Source organism: Varanus komodoensis, unplaced genomic scaffold (genome assembly GCF_004798865.1).
Source record: "Varanus komodoensis strain SLA01 unplaced genomic scaffold, ASM479886v1 scaffold7_3, whole genome shotgun sequence".
Classification (NCBI taxonomy): Eukaryota; Metazoa; Chordata; class Lepidosauria; order Squamata; family Varanidae; genus Varanus; species Varanus komodoensis.
The window spans coordinates 17,646,124-17,667,670 of record NW_025336480.1 but is presented as its reverse complement, the minus strand read 5'-3'; the positions used below and the strand labels follow the sequence as shown (position 1 = coordinate 17,667,670).

The 21,547-nt window shown below is 45.5% G+C and overlaps 1 protein-coding gene across 1 annotated transcript; it reads right to left on the bottom strand.

The window, feature by feature from the left end:
* Positions 1 to 297: 297 nt before the first annotated feature.
* On the bottom strand, positions 298 to 20,155 carry SMIM3 (small integral membrane protein 3). Its single transcript, XM_044454560.1, has 2 exons — positions 19,939 to 20,155; positions 298 to 2,480 (listed from the first exon to the last, which is right to left on the bottom strand). The coding sequence occupies exon 2, from the start codon at positions 2,471 to 2,473 to the stop codon at positions 2,297 to 2,299; it is 177 nt and encodes a 58-aa protein (XP_044310495.1). The 5' UTR covers positions 2,474 to 2,480; positions 19,939 to 20,155; the 3' UTR covers positions 298 to 2,296.
* Positions 20,156 to 21,547: the final 1,392 nt, after the last annotated feature.

The window sequence follows — 21,547 nt, the reverse complement described above, 5'->3', positions numbered from 1 at the left end:
TCAAATACTGCATAACAGGGCAATGCTGTGGGTTGCAGCTGACCTAAAACTGTTTCAGCCAGCCACCCAAAGAAAACACTCTGTCACAACAAATGTCACAAGGCTGCTGAGATTTTATCTTTGCTGCTCTTAACCCCTTCAGCTGATGCTCTTTGTAAGCACGTTTATTTCCATTCAAAGAGAATGTGTACTGTAAAGGTAGGCCTTGACTGGTGATTTCCTGGCCTCAATCAGCCGCCAGCTAGAGACAGATATTAAACAAAGCATAACACAAACAGAAAAACAGACCATTTTAACTTTGAAGGCATATGTATTTATTTCTCCATAAAATAATGAAACAGGGATGAGGTTCCCCATAGTTGTCTACACTTCAGGGGCAAAACCACCTCACCACCCCCTTGGGGACTCCAATGTCAGTTGCATGATTTATTTTATTTTATTTAAACAACTTATATGCCGCCCCATTGCATGAGCCTCGGGGCGGCTTACAATCATTAAAATCAAAAAAATGATGAAGTTGGCTTCACTCATGACTACTCCGATGGGGCCAAGCAAGAACCAGCAGGACCAGAAAGATGAGGATTCGCTGCAGCAACAAGGCTAGCATAAGAATTTTCAGGCCCAAACACAAGCAAAACTGGGAATGATTAATCCAGCAATGCTTGCGAGCACAGTCAGTACTTAAGAGAAGAGCACAAAATGACAACAACCTTATCACAGTTGAACAGGAGAAGTTTTCCGCTGATATATTCACTAGAAAAGAATCTACTTCCCTTTTATGTGTACACAAGTGACATAAATTATTTCTCCTTCATATTTCTTCAATACTGTCGCTACTTTAAAAAAGCACAGCACCCCCCGCAAAATGAACAGTAAGCAGAGTTCAGAATGAGTAATGGCAGGTTCCAATAGCAACTAACACCTGGTACCAAAGACAGTCCAGTGCCCTGTAACAAAATGATGAACGAAATGGTCTCAGTTTTGCATCTACCAGTGCTGCAGCAGAGGGACAAGAATAGCTTCTCCTTAGATAGTAAAGGCACAGGAGTTCTCTTTGAACGAAGAGCTGGCAAACTCTGCTGTGTGAGAGAATGAAAGATTATCAAGACCAGACAGGTGCTTCCTCAGTAGTGGCTAAGCCAGCAGTAGCCGGGGAAGAGAGGAAAGGAATGACTTGCGTGACACGGGTGCAACTGGGACATGCTTGATGCAATTGTGTTGAGCCCAATCCTTGTGTGAGCATAAGCTCATCCTGACAATGGGATTGCCAGAGTCCTCCTGTGCGACTGGCAAATGTGCTCGGGAGGATCTCCCAAGCCTCAGAAGCGATGTTGGGAGGGGTGCGGGTACAGTGGGGGGGGGGGAGACATCTAGCCTATCAGCACTTTCCATCCAGTGCTCAGTGCTATCAGAGAAGATGAAATGTCTAATACTACTAATAACCCCATTACTAGGAAAAGAATGCACTTAAAAATAGTCGACCAGAGAGATGACGTCAACACCTGCAAACAGGATGAAGTGAGAAAAACACGACTTGCATCACCCCACAGCTCAAAAGATCCCTAATCTTTATTCATCTCAAGTTTCCTTTCATTAGATAGAATCACAATAGGCTCTTCCAGTCTATTTTATATACTGCCGGATCACATGATTTCACAAAATGAAATAACCTTTTACTTTCTCATCTCAATACCACATCCTAAACTGGTCGCTGCAGAAAATTACTTGGGTCACGTCTTGCTGTCCCTCCTATTACATGTTGCTATGCTTCTTAAATATAAATATGTTGGGTTGAATGTATCTTTCTCAAGTGGTATACTGCAAATACAGTGACGTCTGCATCCATGGCATTTTGCCTTCCCAATTTCCTTTCTGAATGGCTGCTGTTCGCATTACTGGCAGGATCTTGGGCCAGAGCAGAACAACTATGCATCCTCCAGCTGATTCTTAAGAGGAGAAGATGGCCGTTTGTATGTGGATTCTTCCACAGCAGCCACTTCTGGAAACAGTTTGAAGGGCTTTGTTGTCAGATGTTTCACATTTCTCTTCTACCACCAGGTTCTGCAGTCTCCTTGGACCTTTGAAAGTTCAGTACACATGAAGAACCATTTCTATTAAAGTACACTCCAAGAACCACAATAAGAACAACTGGATTCCGATGCCACCCAAGCAGATTCCACAGGCAGAAATAAAATCCTGGACTTGTGAGGACAGCCTGACTGATCAACTGCTTTCCCTTTGTCCTTTTCAGTCCACGTTTCTCAACAGCAGGACCAAAGTAGCAAGAGGGCAGGGCTCACACAGCCCCCTGATGCATCGGGTGTGTCCGTACTCTGTAGATGATCACAGCTGTTGCCGGGCACAAGACCAGGGACGTCATGATCACGACGGTGACCAGAATAACGAGGACGATGACCCACACATCCAGAATATGCTTCGGGAGGGGGAGCGGTGTGGCTGCCACGTCCCCCATCCTCCTCCTAAAGAAAAAAAGAAAAAGCAGTTAATTTAACCGGAGACTGAGCAAATAGGCAAATATGACCTTTCTTTTGGCTCAGGGCACAAATACCACTTTGGGGCTCTTTTCCAGCAGTGCTGAGCAGCCTTCTTCAGTCTCCAGGTGTCTGGGACTGTGATTCCCACAATTCCCAGGCAGCTGGCTGGGAGTTATGGGAACTGCACTACAACTTAGCTGGGTGGGTGCCAAGTTGGGAAATCCTGGTATGGAATGGGAATTGACACTTCATTTGGCCCAAACCTTCATGAAGCAGACACGCAGTGCTGTCCTAGATGGATACTTTACTTAGAAAGTGAGCCCTACTTGGTTCAGGGGGTGTATTCTCACACAGCTGTGCATAGGATTACAACTTTATGGGTGTAAGCAGCAGACCCATGCAAGCACTGGTGTATGGATCTGACAGAATGGATCGTGTCCATGAGAGACGCCCATCCATGACCTATATAGAAACAGGGATCAGTCAATGAAGTATCACTTCCTGAGCCAGACTGGTGCATTGGCTGGGCACTGTCTACAGATGCAGAAAGCAACACAAGTAAATCCTTCAGTGAAACAAAGAGATGGAGCAAGGCAGGATCTTACTAACCTATCTCGCTCTTGGTACATGGGGTGGGATGCAAACATATTAAATTGAGTGTATCTGCATATGCTCAAGCTTTTCAGAGGCATGGACTGAAAAGATTCAGTTTTCATATAAAGTAATTATTTCTAAATTTGAACTTGGACTGTAAGGTAACCTGTTCAAGTGCTATGCAAGCCTGTCACCTGTTTGTCCTCTTTTTGGGTGATGTGAAAGGGGACACCCTATTGCTGTGCATTCTGCCCTGTGTCCCCACAGCTGGCCTGCTGCCCTCAGGGGCACTGGGGGACACCCTTCCATCACCACTGCTGCGGCTTCAACTGCCAGTCCGGTCAACTTTCGCAAATGGGGCGGCATCATCTTGCCCATCACCTCAGGCGACATAATGAATGCCTTGGTCTGGCCCTGACCAACCATGTGTAGGGGCTAGAACAGAAGCACAGAAGGGATGCTCTTCAGTCCAGAGCAGTGCACCTTCCCAGAAAAACCTCTAAGTTGTCTATTTCTTCGGAGGGGTGGCAATCCTTCTGCAGGATAACACATATGCCTGTGACAACGACATGTGAAATTGTGTCTAGGGGAGAGGGTGGTTTTTAGGGTAAGTTGCATTGCTACAGAATTTTTCCAGCTGCATTGCTGAGAACATTCTGCTCAATAAGAAATGTGTGATGGGGAAGGCAGGGAATCCGTAACAGAACAGCCACACACTTGGATAACCTTCTGTAAAAGGCATTTTAAAGGGCAGGCTATTCAATAGTATTTACATACTGCTATTATTTTAATTGCACCATTACTGATGGGGAAAGAAATAATAACCTTGCTCCTCAATTAGACTAACATTCGACCTAACACATGATGAGAAAGCTCTGGAGTCAAAATTTAATAGCTAGGAAAGATGCCAGATGCCCCTAATTTTAACTGTAAAGGCTGTTCCTGCAGGTCTGATGTCATATAATGGAGGCTTTTATAATAAGGTGTTCTTATAATTGATGCTTTTTGGTGCCAGGTGAAGAGACTTTCATTTTTTTCCAGATTTTAAAAGGACTTGCTATTTTATCACAGTCTAGGTTGCTATATGTAGTTTGATGTCCATGCTTTATCATGCTTTTTGTAAACTACCCTAGGAGCACTGAAAAAGGATAGCAGAAACATCTTTTGCATTTAATACACAAGCATTTCTGTCCTCCACATCTTCCCAGGACTTCCCAAAAGTATCATCACAGATTCTTTGCAAGCCAGAACCACCACTGCATGACCACAACACTACTGTGCTGAAATGCTACAGCGTATTTATGACAATGAAATGTGCAAATGTGCACAAAAGAAAGCTGGGGCAATTGTGAGGTGGAAGTGCTCTGTTTGTTGTGTCACTGCTGTCCCCAATAACTGGGTCAGTCTCCCCGTCTTCACATCTTTCCTACCAGCACTGCAAAAATGCAAAAGTGCTGTCCTACCTTTTGCAAGGTACTATATACTTAAGCCACGGCCCTGTACATCTTTAGGCGGAAAAAACCCAGAAACTGTAGGGTTCCAGAAACTGAGTATGGAATAGGCTTCCACTGGAGGCAGTTGAAGCCTATTGGTGAGGGTGTTTAAGGATAGGCTGGACATGCGCATGGTCGGCATGTCATGAATGGAGCTAGGAGTCAAGCTAGATGGCCCAGGAGGCCCCTTCTGAATTGCTCTGTTTCTATGGTTTTTTTCTGTTTAAACATCCACTGAGTTGTACTCTAAATAATTAAAGAAGTTCTGCAATGAATCAGCTCAGAAGTAAACAAACAAACATTCTTGTTATTGTTGGCTCCTGCAGCTAGCTGTGGTCTGAGATCTTTGGTTCTCTCTCCACAGCAGCACGCAATGGCAGGATGTACTTTACTGTGCAAGGCTACAGTTATAAACCCTGTGAACATCTGGAAGAAGCCAATGTGAGGGGCTGGTTGTCCTTAGTCAAGGTAATATCTGGCTTTTCACCTAGCAGGGGTGATTCAGGGGTAGCAGCTGCACTCTGGAGTGGGCCACTCAGCCAGACCATATTCTTTCTTACTTACGTCCAAAAGAAAGAAATCAGTTGCAGTCTCTGCTAAAGGCCAGGTCTCTGGGTGCTGGCATTGCAATATGGATGACCTGGCTGAGATCATCTCCAGGCCAAGCACCTCCACTTAGCAAAGCTCTTCACTAGTAAACTGCCCAGGTCCCTAAACAATGCAGAATCTTCTAAAATCTGCCTCAGATCTGGTGATGTGCAATCACGAGTCATCAGACAAGTGTTTCTCCTGGAATCTCCACCCGGGCAAATGGTGAGGGACCAAGGGAGATATATTCCACTCTTTCTGTCACAGCATGGATGCTAAAAGTAGCTCTCCTGGGCAGAAGGAGAGCTTGATGCAGGCACCAGAGGAGACTGCACCAAGTTCTTTCTCTCTCAGTACTGGTGCTAAAAGTAATTCTTCTAGGAAGTGGAGAAGCTAGATGCTGGCTGCATGCAGAGGAGATTGTACAAGGTTCTCCTCTGGTACAGTTGCTGGGGTGTACATTTCCCCAAAGCTGAGGGAACACCTGACACAAGCATCGAGGGAACGTCACTGCAGAGACCATGGCTCTTCAAAGAACCAAATGGGCACCTTAGCACTGGGCAGCATTGGCTAGACCATGGTTCCTATTTTATTTGCCATTTCCCACTGAATTGCCACTTTATGCTGCTTACTGTGTTGTGTGCTGACTCTAACCACCCTTTTTCCATTCTGCATTTTTTCCCCAAAATACCCTATTTTCACCCAAACAGTATGCTATGAGGGTGAAAGTGGGGAGGTTCACAAATAGGCATACTACATGATGGTCATGCAAATGTTACTTTAATAACTGGATTGCTTGCAGGCTGCAAAAGGTATAACCTAGCTGTGCTTTCCTAAGGACACATGGCTGCAAAGAAGCCTAAACAAGAGATGCCAACGGGGATCCTTGGCCAGTTGCTCCCAAAGGAACAAGAGCATCTGGGGACTGAGGGGACCAGGTTTCATACCCAGCGGTATGAACGACAGCACAAATGAAGTGCTGAACTCAGAAGCAAAGTCCATGACTTCTGATTTTTGTCAGATTTTGTTTGGGTTTCCTTGGGCAAATAAAATTCCTGATGAGCTAATCATCATTACCAAAATCTCCTATCAGGTGTCTTGTTTCTTTAGCAAATATTTTCTATTGTAGGTGTTGACACAGACGTCAAGTTGTGGCAACTTCCAGCTGACTCAGTAGCCTGGAGGAGGCTCACCTGTGCTTATTCGCAGTTTCCTGAATCATGAGGTTACGTGAGCATCTTAACTAGTGCTGAAGCATTAGATGATAATGCTCAAGCCCCTGTGCAATGAATAAACTCCCACATTCAGCTCTAATCTCCATTTCCACAAAGAGCTGTTTCTCTTGTCTGTCTCTCCAGCCAGCATCAATGTGCAGAGTCAACATGAGTTCATTCTTTGTGAAAATGAGGCTGGACTTAGTCACAATTCTGATATTGACTCTCCGCCTACCTTACTCACAGGGCTGTTGTGAGGCTAAAATTGAGAGAACGGGGGAGGTGATGTAAGCCTCTTTCAGTTCTTTGGAAGGAAAAAAGGCAGGATGTACATATAATCAATAAATAAAACAATGGGAGCAAAATAGCTAGCATAACTCAGTCCTTAGAGGTTCTCTGTTGAGGTCATGAAACTTCCAGGATTTTTCCGGGTGGGGGGAGGCTTGGGTATCTGAAGCCCCCACACTCTCAAAGAATCCCCAGTGCTGTTTCCAGTCTCAGATTGGAGCTGCCACTGGGATGTAGACAGTGGGGGGTCAACCCTATATGGGGACAGCAGCTGTGCCTCCCAGTGCCAGCAGAGCCCCTTGGCCATGAGGACACGCGCCACGCATAGCCGGGGACGAGGTCAGCGTTACAAAGAGTGCCTGCCTTCTCAGTCCCATGTCCCCTTCTCTGGGCTGGGAGAGCCGTGGAGTGCCATGTGGAACTTAAGTAAGCAACTGTTTTACCTGCAGCGTGTTTTCATCTCCGCTGGTCTACCCATGACAAGTTCTACATTAACTGCAGTGCTGCAGCTTCCCACATTTTCAACTTCCTCTTTACACTCCTGCTGTGTAGGAAAATGAACAGGAGTGTGTATGTCTGCAAGCAGTGCTAAGAACACCTTTTATTGTAAAATATGTCACTTGAGGATGCTGCTAACACAGTTCACAAAGCAGTCACGCAATGCTTAATTTATGCAGTGTAATTTAAAATGCAATGTTACCTTTATACACAGAGAAGATTTAAACACTGACTGAAATAAATGTGTCACTTTGTGCCAGCTGGGTTTAAGGATCTAAGGGCACAATCCACTTCCACTACTCTACCCTTCAGATGCACATTCCTCCCAACTTGGAGGCTTACCTGCGCCCACCGCAGGGAAGGCAATTTCTGCCGCTGCATCTCATGCCATGTATTTTATCTGGATGTCCATTTTTGATGTGCACCTCAAGTACTGGGTAGGGAGAGGCTACGATGCTGACAGATGCTAGGCGTGAGCCATCAGTCCCAGCCTCCCATGCTTCCCACACGACACCTTCCTCATGTTGTGAGCGGAGCTGGCAGGAGCTGGGGGCCAGACTAGATGGCCCAGGAGGCCCCTTCTGACTCGCTCTGTTTCTCTGTTTTCCACCTCTCTGAGGCCCAGTCGCATGCTGAGAAAGTGAGCCAGCTGTGCAGGTGTTTGGCTTTCAAAGTCCCAACTCCAAGGCTGCAGGACTGCAGAGCTAGGTCTCCAGGCTGTTGGAGGCCCACAGGATTGTGCCCTAGAGGTGCAATCCTATGCATGTTTAGACAGGAAGAAGTCCAACAACCCCTAGCAGGGCTGGCTGGGGAATGCTGGGAATTGTAGGACTTTTCTCCCCATTTAAACATGCATAGGACTGCATCCTTAACAGAGTAAGTCAATTCAATAAAACGTCTAATCATTTCTATTAATGGTTTGGATAAGGAAGTACAGGGAATGCTCATCATTTGCAGATGGCACCAATTTAATCATACCCTGGAAGTCAGAAACAATATTCAAAGCAATTTTGATAGGTTGGAGTGCTGGGCTAAAATCAACAGAATGGGATTAAATGGGACAAATGTGAAGTTCTGCACCTAGGAGAACGGCACCAAATGCATAGGGCGTATTTGGATCAACAATACTACAACTGAGAAGGATTTGGAAGTGTTGTAGATCACAACCTGAATATGAGTCGACAACGTGATGCGGCTGCCAAAACAAAACAAAACAAAGCAAAAAAAAAAAAAAAACCAGTGTTATTTTGGCCTGCATGAATAATAGTCTCACTTTTAAATCATGTGAAGATCATGAAGGACTAATTCCCTTATACTCAGCAGTGGTTAGGCCTCATCTTGAGTACTGCATCTAATTCTGGGAACCACAATTTAGGAAGATGCAGTCATACCAGAAAAGGTTCAGAGAAGAGCAACAAAGATGACCAGATGAAGAAAGACTTAGAAAACTGGGCATGTGCAGCCTGGAAGGGAGGGGAAGGGGAAGGGGAAGGGGAAGGGGAAGGGGAAGGGGAAGAGAAGAGAAGAGAAGAGAAGAGAAGAGAAGAGAAGAGAAGAGAAGACTGAGCGGAGATAAGATAGCACTCTTCAAGCACTTGAAAGGTCGTCCCTTAGAAAACAGCCAGGCATTCTTCCACAGTACAGTTTACTGAATAATAGGTTCAAGTTAGAGGAAGCCAGATTCCAGTGACATTAGGAGAAATTTCCTGACTGTTGGACAAGTAAGACAATGGAGATCGAATTGCCTTGCAGGTCATGGACTCTCCCACACTAGAGATGTTCAAGATGCAGCTGGACAGTTGTTCATTAGGGATGCTTTAACATGGACTCCTACACTGAGCAGGGAGTTGGACCAGATGGCTTTCTTGGCACATTCCAACTTTACTGTTCAGTTCTGTGGCAAGTCCCACTGATTCAGTGTAGTTTACTCTGACATAAGCGTTTACACCAGGGGTGTGAAACTTCAGGGCCAGGGACCCAATTTGGTTCCCTGAAGTTTTTAATCTGGCCCTCTGGTGATCCCCCAAAGGCCATACTACTTCCCTGGCCCCATCTCCTTTCACTAATGATTTCCTGCTTTTTGTGTGGCTTTCACCCATTTTAAATGACTGGAATGTTTCTTCTCAGGGTTAGTTACTGTCAAGAAGAGTGTTAAGCTAAAATATGCTAGTATTGTTGCCCCTTCCCTTTTTGCCACTGGCCCCTGAGAGTTTCTCCAAATGGAAAGAGGCCCTCAAGCCATGCACCCCTGATATAACAGGATAGCTTTGTTCAGTGGTACAGGACTGCACTATAGAAGACACGCAAAAATTTTGCTCACTGCTTTGTTTGGTGGCTTACATCTGCACACCTGATTGTTCACATGCACACCTCTGTCAGGAAATCACACTGTTTGAACTGAACTTAGACGGTAAAAGAAAAATGTACAGGGAAATGTTGAGAAGCAAGCATGGTGCTTTTGAAAAGTTAGCCACAATGAATATGCTAGGGACATAATTCATGAGTAAGACCTGGGAGTGTTCACTAGGATGCAGTGCTTGTTTAATTTAGGATTCACATTTCACAGCAAATACTATTTTGTAGGTTTCCATCCCAGAATATTACGTGGAATAAGACTTTCCTATGTCACAGGCAGGGCAGGGCATTTGCTGGCAAACTCATACTGAAATGAAATGCCATTCTTGCAACGTGCTCGAGAGCCTGCACGTAGCACAGGGGGTGCACCCTCGCTCAATTTCAAAAGAAATAAATGCATTAGCACTTCCATTCTCTGAAGCTTCATGCCAAGCAGTAATGCAAAATCTTAATTTATTGAATGAAACTTGGCTATTCTCTTGTAATGACAAATATTCCATGGCTCTGGGCTGTGACTCATGGAATCTTTCTCATACCGTGACCAATCTCAATAAACTAATTAGTTTTACTCACAGTGTAATCTTTTACATGTTGACTCAGCAGTGCGTAAGTGTGTATAATAATCCAACCTCCAACTCTTTAATTTCCATTCAGCACACAAAACCTGGACTGCTTAAGAGCACAGATTTAAATCTGACCGCCCAGGGCCAAAACATACATCACGTTAAATCTGTAACTAGCAGCAGTGATATCCCCTCACTGCATTTTCACTCTGAGGTAGGTACAGGCTCCTGATTCAGATGAGGACCCTAGCATAAGGGTTGGAGATTCTTAATATCCACATTTGGCTTCCACCCTTACTACAGAAAAAAAGCGGGACACAGCTTTTAGATATAGCTGGAAAATGCGGTTTGGTGTGGCCCTCAAATGTGGTGTACTGCATAGAGCAGCCTTCTTCAACTCGGTGCCCCCAGTATGTGTTGAACGACAACTCTCATTACCCCCAGCCAGCACAGCCATTGACCATGCTGGATGGAAATGGAGATCATCGTAGTCCAACTTCAGGCTGGAGAAGATTGGTTCAGATAATATGATAACCCTGACTGGAGGCCCTCCCAATGTGTTGCACTGCACCTCCCATAACTCCCAAGCAACATGGTCAATGCACAGGCATCATGGGAGCTGTTGTTCAAAACATCCCGAGGGCACCAGGATGGGAAAGGCTGCTCAGGGTTGTGCAGCCGAATGCCATCTTGGATACAGCATTTGCAACTGACCCTTGCAAAGGGGGTTGGGGCTGGCTGCCACTTTGACGTCAGCAAGAACAGGTTCAGCGGGAGTCACCATGTCAATTTCCTTAAGTAATCCAGATCAGAGATAACATGATATCAGGGCATGTGCAGATTCAAAGCCTGGCTATGTGCATCTTAATGCCTTCAAGCAATGACTTGCTAAACACCAAGAGTTTGTGTTACACACGAACTGACATGCCTGCAGAGTGGGGTGGGAAGGAATATAATATGAATTGTGCCTTTAATCATTATATTTAAAAGAAAGAAGATCTCTCAGTACTTGGATATGGTCCATAAGCAATGTATTCAAATATTAAAAGATTCCTCATTGCCAATTTTAATAGCCAATCTTGCAGGGTTGGGATTTAAGGGAACGTCCAAGAATGAGCAAGCCTGCTTTCCATGACCTGCAAATGCACAGTTCTTGGTGTGCAATCCAAATACAATTAAACTGGGCCTGTTGGTCATTTTAATAGATACCACAGTCAATAAAGTTTTACCATCCCGAAGTGGAGATGCTGGAGATTGAACCTGAAACCTCCTAAGATCGAGGCCTTTCCTCTAAAGTTTAGTTACAAACCCTTTTCTTATCAGTTGAACTCACTGAGTCCCATTGGCTGGAGCAACAGAGAACAAATCTGCTCCATCACCTATGAGACAGCCTTTCCAGTCTTTGAAGATGGCTACTTGATTGCCTCTTAATGAATCTTTCCCGAGGCTAAACAGGTCCAACTTCTTCACATTCTCCTCATTGTCTTCAGAGCCCTCACTATAAATGTCAACCTCCCCTGAACACACTCTGCTTTGTTTATAACCTGCAGTGCTTAGAACAGAATAGATCTAGCAAATCTCACAAGATCTGGACAGCACACACACATGAAACATCTCTCTAAAATACCCTCAGGCGTGAGCTAAAATTTAGCCTCCCCCTTTTTTCCACCTGATGGTAACTGGGATTGTAGCCTGGGCCAAACCTGGTATAGTGTATATTTGTCCACACCCATACTTGAGTTCCAAACCTGGACACAGCTGTGTCATCATAGTACCTATTAGGAATGTGAAGTCCAAACTGTCTGTAGCTACAGTGGCAACCCAAAAATGAAACAAAACAAAAACCAAAGCAATGGAAATTAGGGAAAATCCAAGGGGGAAAAAAAAAAAGAAAATAACTCCCTTCCACTAAATTTTCCAAAAATCCTTGGGGGAAATTTTTTCCCTGTCCCCTTCCCATTTTTTTTCCAGAGCATCACATCCCTGTGTGTACCACTTGCTGTTCCTGTAAATCAGTCATATCAGAAAGAATCCAACCACGGCCCTTGCTAGTGAGGGCAGAGGTCCCCATTCTTTCCAGTGCTCCCCACCTTTCTCTCCCTATTTCCAGACACTGGTATAGACCCTATGCAATGCCACTGTGAAACTGGCAAGCATTTCCTTCTTTCTCCATACAATGACCTTAAAGAATAGACTAATATCCAACCATATCTTGTTTATAGCTTAACAGCAGGACTGTTGGTGCCAGGAGACTTACATAAGCACTTTCTTCAATTTCCTTGGCTCAGCCTCAGGAGGGCAATAAAACAGGCATATACGGGCGACCTCACTGTCATGTTCTCCCTTGTAGACAGTATGGGTCGAACAATTTCTCACAGGCAAATGTTCAAAGGTGGACGGCAGGCACACTTTTAGTGGTCTCTCCTTCTGGGGTTTCCAACCACACCCTTTCAGTTCAGGGTAGGTCAGGAGACAGAGGACAAATAGACTTTGATGTGGATCTTTACTGGGGATGTCTTTCTCCCCAGTGGCTGATAGTTCAGACTGTCAACAGGTAAGCCTTTAACTGCTCCTGTGTATTATTATTTATTGATATCCCACCTATTTTCCTCTGGAAATGGATCAAGGCAGTAAACATATTCCTCCTCCACCACGAGAACCTTGCAGTGCATGGAGAGCCACCAAGTCTGGCTCCCACCACAAGGCAGGAAGAATAACACAATCTTGTGGAGTGGCTGCACCTCCTCCAGGAAGTTTGTTTTATAAAGGTAACCAATTAATTAACTTCTACACCACCCAATGGCCAAAGGCCAGTCTGAGTCCCCCTTCCTGGCTCCGGAAGCAGGGCCTCCCCAACATTAGTGGACCTCCTGAACTCATGGGAGGACATGGAATTCTCAGGTCTCCTGAGATGGTCCCAGGCCATCGCCCTAACCCATGTGTCACCCTGCTGCTGCCTGAACCCCCTACAAATAGCCAGTCAACCTGGACCACAAATGACAGGAGGGACAACCGAGGTTTATAAAATTGTGCAAAGTTTGGAGCAAGTGAAAAATCCTTCTTTTATCTCCCCCTCTCATTCTACAGGAATTCAGGACCTCCTAGTTAAATTGGATGCCAATAAGTTCAGGACAGACTCAAGAAATCACTTCTTCACACAACCCATCATGACCCAGAAATTCACAGGCACAAGCAGTGCAATGGCTACTGGCTTGGATGACTTTAAAAGAGGATCAGACAAGTGAATGGTCTTGTCCACAGCATTATTATGAGCTCTCAAAAAGTGAAACTGAAGTGTAACCCAGGACTGAGGGGCAACAGAAGGAAAGAGTACGTGTCTCATTTTCTTTTTGGATTCCATTGGGATTTGATGAAACCTGTGGTCTGATCCATTGCTATTTTCTTTATGTTACCTCATACAGAAATCTCCATAAAGCAGGGGAATGTGGAAAACAGTGGTCTGCCACCAGCGGTCTAAAGGACAGTCCATTCTGTTGTTTAATTCTGCTGCCCATGCAGGTGGTACCTTAGTTTCCTGTTTACATACACTTAATTATCCACACCCCGCTACATTATATAGGAACAGAAGGGTTACTTAAATGGAAAAAAAAACAAAAAACCCAGAAATTGAGCCATGGCTCAGACTGTGCATAATGAAACAGTGCTCCAGCTCAAATCCAAGATTAACATGCCAAAGATAAAACTTCAAAGTCCAAAGGCTAGCTCTTGTGTATGTGCAAATATGTATTATGCTGACAATCCATGGCTGGCTGAGGCAGGCTCGCACTACAGAACAGCAATAAAATAACAGTCAAAATAATACATACAATGAAAGTATCAAGATATTTAAACCTAATAATTATTATAGCAGTGCTACAAATGCAGATCAAACAATGGTCATCCAGTAGTCTTATTCAGGCTTTCAGGTGCGGAAATGCACATGTGGAAGGTGGACTGAGGAGCTGTGCTTGTAGCTTGCATGCATTCGGTCATGGCTTCTGTTTGGCCAGCACCTACCTGTGTACCTGCCTACCCAGGCTGCTATACATGGGATCCAAACTCTGCCTCTCTCTAATGCAGGGGTGAGCAACCTGTGGCCCTCCAGACGTTTCCGCCTCCTGCACCCATGATTCTTCACCTCTGGCAGTGCTGGCTACGGCTGATGGGAATTGCAGGCCAGAACATCTGGAGAGCCACAAGTTGCCTGTCCCTGACTGTGCAGAGGGTGTGTGAATATGTGGTGGAAAGTGGGAGTCTGCATACAAAGAAGTCAGCTGTGGGGCCAGTGAGCAATCCTCCCATACTGCAGATTTGTGTCTACAAAGATTATGCCTAGAAAGAGCTAGCAGGAGCAGGGAAACGCTTCCCCCCTCACGGGCCGCATCCCCTTGGAGGGAATATGCTGATGGCTACATGCTGCTGGCGTGTAGGGCCACGGGTCAGTGCCAGGCAGCCCTGCAACTACCTGACACTCTTTGGCACTGTTCACATATTACTGGTGGCAAATCTTGGGCTGCTGAGTCAACTCACGATTTGCTGCAGTGCATGATTGGCAAGTGCTGCTTTTATTTTGCATTGGCAACCTCCAATCAGCCTGGCTTGAGGTCATTCCGTGACACCCACAGCTGGACGCTATGGATAGTCATGGTTAAATAACCCAGTAGTCCTAACAACTAACAGCAGCAAATCTTGGATTAAATGTGTGTGCACTACTATTCTGAATATTCGACCCCCAACTGGACCAACTGGGGATTGTTAATGACATCCAGACCTGGACCATGAAGGTTAATAGTGAAATATCACACAGTTAATCCAATGCTAATTGAAGGTTAATTGTGGGTTGTCTAACCCACAATTAACCTATAGTTAATGGATTTGGACATCATGTAGCAACCTCTGATCAGTCCAATATAGGAGGTTGAATATTCAAAATGGCAGGTGCCACGTGGCCAGCACATGCCTCGGCAAGTCATGGGTAATTTATTACCAACAACTTGCTACTATTACATGTGAACTAGGTCTTTCTCTCCTACAGTGACTGCCATCTCCCCCTGTACACTGCTTCCTTTTCACCTTCTTAAGAATCTTGGATAGAAAGTGCGTGCACATACACAACAGTGTGGGCTGGGATTGTGACTCCTATGTCAGCTGAGCTCCTCAATCATGGCAGCTTCTGCTCTCAATGGCACAGGAGCTTTATAGGAGCTATCTATGGTACTGGACTCCACCCCCAAAACAGGTTCACTACCATGGATGACTCATATAAAGCTCAGGGGAAAAGCTGCAAGGGATGAGTGGTTTCACTGACATAGTGATGTTCATTTACATGTACTCATATTCAAAGCAAAGAGTTTGGAAAGAACAGCTCCACATGGATCCATCCTTTCCAAAGCCCCCCTTTTCTTGCTTGGGAGCAGATCAGAAATATAGATACAAGGTTGAAAAGGATGTTGATTTCTCAAGAAGTAAAAAATCAGAAGGACGAACTGTGCCTATAGTCAAACAAGTGCCCCAGGAAGTCTGGAAATGAAGCAGAAACTTTCTTAACAGCATAGTTAGTCTAAGATATGCCAATGCCAGGGATGACCCACCTCTGGGTTTATTTGGTTGTTCTATTTATTTAATATATCTAAGCCTCTCTTACATGCATTTTAAAATCAGATAACATACTACAATGAGACAAATTAAATCAGTACAAGAAAACTAAGAGGTGTGACTATGCAACCAACAGAAAAAAACACAACCTATTCAAATTTCTAGGCAATAAAGGCAATTTAACTTGATGCAGAAAAGGAACAGAATGTGTTGGCACCAGTCACACCCTCTGTCCAGAGCTGGTGCACCATCACAGAGGAGACTTGTAAATGCCAAACGGCCTCCTTTCCCAGGAATGGAACATGGGGAAAGGCCTCCTCTGCCAGTACTGGTAGGACCTTATGGGAAGAGACACTCCAAATGGTGCTCTTCTCAATGCCCTAAAATAATATTAATAAATTAAAACATGGCTGTCATACGTTCATGCCACAACCCATTTAAACTGAGCCTGAGACTCACTCCCCTTCAAGATGCTTTGACGTCTACACCTTCAAGCTGCGGGAGTTTACTCCAGCAGTCACTTCTGCAGTAAAATACTTCACTTTTACACTTTATTTGCATTGCTGGGAAGAAAAGGAGCAACACTCCCATTTATGCTTCCATTGAATAAGCATAGATGGATGATATTGCTCTTGAAAAGGACAGTTTAGGCAACTAAATCCACACAGGACAACAGCGGCAATTCCACTGCACCCTTCAGCTCTTCACCTTGGGCCTGTTTTGACAATACCTGAGCAGGCTGGTCCAGGATGATGTGTGGAGCCAGTGAACCATCCTGCCCTCTGCTGTCCCCTGCCCTCTGAATACTGCTGTGCACACCTGTACACAGGTGATTGCAGATTTTTTTCTGGAAAGTGGAGACCCAACATATCTGCACACCAGCCACCTGTTTGATTTTTGCCTATACACACAGAATTATACACATGCATACAACCATATCCAGTTCCTGCCATAATTAGAATGGAGCCATATTCAGGAGGCACATGCTTCCAGATTCATGATTTTATGCACCTACAGCCAAATCTGGACTGGCTATTACCAGATGCACATGTGCCAGCCTCACAGGAAGGGCTATGTTGGCCTGTTCAAGTATCATCCAAACAAGCGCTGTCTCTTAAAAACAGCAACTTTGCTACAACTTAAAACCACACTATTGGGAAGAGGTAACAAGTGGGATCCTGCAGGGTTCAGTCCTGGGCCCAGTGCAGTGCAACATTTTTATTAATGATTTGGATGAGGAAATGCAGGGGATGATTATCAGATTTACAGACAAAACAAAACTGGGGGGCAGGGGATAGCTAATATCCTGAAAGACAGAAAGAAGATTCAAGGTGATCTAGATAGGCTGGAGCACTGGGCTGAAACAAGAACATGAAATTCAATAGCGATGAATGCCAAGTTCTGCACCTAGGAAAAAGAAACAAAATGCATTGTGACAAGATGGGGAAAACTTGGCTCAACAATCTTGGAATTCTGTAGATCACAACAATCTTGGAATTTTGTAGATCAAAAACAATCTTGGAATTCTGTAGATCACAACAATCTTGGAATTTTGTAGATCACAACAATCTTGGAATTCTGTAGATCACAACAATCTTGGAATTTTGTAGATCACAAAGAATTTGTGAATATTGTAGAATCTGAGTCGACAATGTGATGTGGCTGCAAAAAGGGCAAATGCTCTTTTAGGCTGCATTAACAGAAGTCTCACTTCCAAATCACACAAAGTGCTAGTTCCCCTTTACTCAGCACTGGTTAGGCCTGGTCTGGCGTACTGTGTCCAGCTCTGGGCACCACAGTTTAAGAGATGCAAACAAGTTGGAAAGGGTTCAGAGGAGGGCAACAAGGATGGTCCAGGGAATGGAAACAAAGCCCTATTAGGCGAGATGGCAAGAACTTGGCATGCTTAACCTCAAGAAGAGAAGACTAAAGGGAGACATAATAACACTCTACAAGTACTTGAAAGACTGTCATAAAGAGGAAAGCCAGGATCTCTTCTCAATCATCCAGAGTGAGAAATGAAATAACAAGCTCAAGCTTCAGGAAGCCAGATTCTGGCTAGATATCAAGAAAAATTTCCTGTTAGTGCAGTACAACAGTGGAAACAATTACCTTGGAAGTTGTGGGTTTTTGAACACTAGAGGAATTCAAGATGCAACTGGACAACCATTTGAACTGCACTGAGCTGGGAGTTGCACCTGACGGCCCTCTGGCCCCTTCCAACCCAACTACTCTATGATTCTATTGCTAGCCAGATATAAATGGTATAACAGTCAGAAGCCCCCCTCATCTGAGGTTCCAGCAGCAAAGAAGTGGCAAAATGCCGGAGCAAACACCCTACAAAGGCAGCCACAAGCAGTGGTGGGCAATGGTAGCCTTTCCCCTGCCATCTGCCTGGGGCAGTGCAAGGTACTGAAAAGATCCAGAGCTTAAACTCAGGTTAAAAACGGGGTGGAGGAACAAATCTGCCTATGCTAACTGACCTATGCTCTAATGTTGCTCTATTTGTGTGTGTGTTTAATGGACCCTGTTTTCTTATTCATATAGAAGGGAGGACAGGTAAGAGAAGAGTTTTGTTTTCAGGAAAAAAAAATTCAGGCAGGCAGAAAGATTCAAGGGCTGTGGGCACACAGCAGGACGTAACTACAGCTGGGCCTAAAGCCAGCCAGTTTAGGGGATCAGATGCAACAGGGATCGTCAGGACCCCGTACATGTATTTCAGCAAGCGGCCACAGAGAGCAGGGTGGTGGGGCAGACAGCCTCCCAGACATGCTGGGCTCTGAAATGAATGATTTGGGGCTGCAGCCTTTGTGAGCTGCCTGCTAACACCACTTCTGCTCTCTGCAGCTCATGCGCTAGCTGAATGCACTGGCACATTGCATCAACCCCACCACACTCAGTGCCCTCATTTCCCCAGAGGAAAATGGAGACATCTTCATGATGAAGAAACAGCACAGAACACTGGAAGGCACAAGGCTGTCGAAGGACACAGAACAGTACAGAACAGGAAAGGGCCTGCCAAGTCCAAATCCTGCACATTTTCTGTCTTGTTCATCCTCTTGCACTAACAGAGGTTAGGAACCCCCAGAGCATCCACTTCCAAATTTCCTTGAAAAGTGTGGGATGTTTGGAAATGTCGCACTTAGGATTTTTGCCCTAAGCAGATAACATTGGGCTCAGAAACAGGGAAGAAAAGGGTGGGCAGATGACAATTCCTATATCCAGACCTGCTGCTTTTATAAAATACAACAGCAAAATAACAAAGCCTTTACAGACCCCCAATTTTAGGCATTTATATATTACTATCCCACCTTTATTAAACTGTATGGGTGAATGCACATACACAACAAATTTCATGATAAACAGCAGTAAAACCGCCTGAAAAAACATCATTTAAGAAAAGAAACCCTATCAGCAGCAGCTCAGTTGTCTAAAAAGAAAGGAAAAGGTATTGGGTCTCAAAGAAAATAAAGTGAAATGTCAGCCTCGAAGAAATGGTGGGCAAAGAGGCATCCTGACAAATATAACTTGGGAGGTTAACCAGGAATTTGGGTGCCACAATCAAGAAGGCTGAATCTAAATGGGTGGCACAGACCTGTTTGCTTATTTCAGAGCAAGCTTGTTTTCTGAGCATCCTCACATGAAAAAATGCGAAATGAAGTTTCTGAAATGAAGTTCTTGCTTTGATGATCCTGGGCAGAGTTTCCCCTATGATTTGCGCACATATGATCCCCGCGACAAACCGAACAATAAGAGATAGGATAATACAATCGGGAAAGGAAGTGAAACTGCAAAAATGATGCAGAGACAAAGCAAGAGATTTTTTTCAAGTCCTTATTTCAGCAGAAACTACAACGTCGTCCACGTACAGCCCATCACTAGAAGCAAAAAGTTCATGTCCTACAGACGCGAGTCACTGGCTGAATGGCGCGTTCTAACGACGGCGAGAGTGCCCGGGAGACCAGAAGGGGCGTGGATCGCTCCAGGCGCTGCAAGCTCCAGCAAGGAATCGCCGCCATCCCGCGGGGGTCTAAGCCTCTAGCCTCGGGTCACCCACTTTCCGGGGAGTAAGTTCCACTGAGCTCAATCGTGGAGAAGATCCTGCGATTGCTTTAAATATCTCCACTGAGCTCAATGGAACTTACTGCTAAGTAGACGTGGAGAAGATCCTGCGTGTTGCTTTAAATACACGCGCGCGCGCACACGCACACGAACCGCCAGACCGCTGAGATTAGAAGCGTATTTTCAACGTTACCTGCCAGGTTCTTGAGCTCAGCTTCAGAGGAGCCCGGAGCCCATGGCTCGCCAGTGGGCAGGAGCGAGCTGAACGGGCGGCGAGCGCACCGCCGTCTTCCCAGGGGCGGCGGAACAACTTTCCCAGCGCGCTGCACCCGCGGGTGCAAGGCAGGCGGCGGAAAGGGCCGTCCCGGCGCCGTCCGCGCCTAAGTTCCCAACTCGCTCGGCCCGGGCCGTGGAGCGGCTGCGCCTCCGTCCCTCCGCCTCGGCCGCGGGGGCTGCTGCGGGCGGCGCGCGCCTCTCCCCCCGCGCGCACTTCAAAGGCCAGCAGAGCGCGAGGCGAGCGCGGAAGGGCAGGCGCCTCCCGGCTCGGAGGAGGCAAGGCTTCGAAAGCCTTGTCGTAGAACCGCCACCTGGTGGTCAAAATCGGAAATGCGGGAAGACGTGCTGTGTCGCGGGGCTGCGAGGGGCATAAGATGACATGAAACAGCCAGCACAAACCCAAGCCTGAATAAATACAGTTAGAATAAAGCGTTGCGACATTATTGTCATTCCCTGAAATGTCCCTTCTTTTATTCTGGGACGTCACTCTTTACAACTTAAAATATGCCAGTGGATGTTGTAATTTATTTTATATTTGAAAACTGTTTATTAAAGAGCTTTAGAAAAAAGTAAAGGTTCTCGTGGTAAATCGCCCAAAGTTCAGCTCACATGTTCTTAGTGTACAGCGTGCTTTACATAAGAGGAAGCCTGCTCATGTGTTGGACACACACTGAAATGTACTGCCTACCGACAAGTCTATTTTTACATATGTGAACCTGCTGAGAACACACAAACCACCAGTCTTGCCTTATTGTGATTTCCTATTCTGTCATACAAGAGAGTTTATCACATCACTGTACTGATGAGGAACACCTATCGTTTTCCTACACAGAATTCATGTCGAAGAGCCTTCAGCGGCCATGTGTCCTCCACGGGGTGCCTACCATATATTTCAGTCCAGTATATGTGGAAGGCACCAATATACGTGAAGGTGGGCGGAGACAATCACATGGAACAAAATGGGCCCAGAAGTTTTATTTATCTGCAAATGTATGGGTCACCTTTCAGCCCAGAGAGAGTCCCCTAAAAGTAAGCCCGAATGGAGCAATCTTATGGTCCCTAGACACTGAAGGTAGTCCTAGTTCCTCTACCCCTTTGTAGCCCATGCCCAAAGAACCACATCAGCTGTTCTCTAAAGGAATGCAATCTTAGCGAGGGGTAAAAGGGGGTGGTGTGGGCAGCAAGGAGTGAAGAAGACTGGAAGCAGTGAGAAGACAATGTGTCTGCAGCCACCTCCTCTGCCCCTCCAAGATGCTCCAGACAGATGGCTGGAAAAGTCCATCTAGTAAAAATGCAGCAGGGTCGGAAGGCAGGGAGGACAAGATCTCCCCCTCTGCACTGGATGCCTGTAAACCACTGAGGACAGGAGCTTGTGGGCATCTTTACAGAATTGCACCCAAAAACAATGGCATGAATCAAAAAGCAATTTGAAACCGTTAAGTACACTTTTCAAAATGATAAAACAGCACCAACAGCGGAATTACGAGAAGCTGAAAAACAAGAATGTAGAGCTGCACATTTACAAT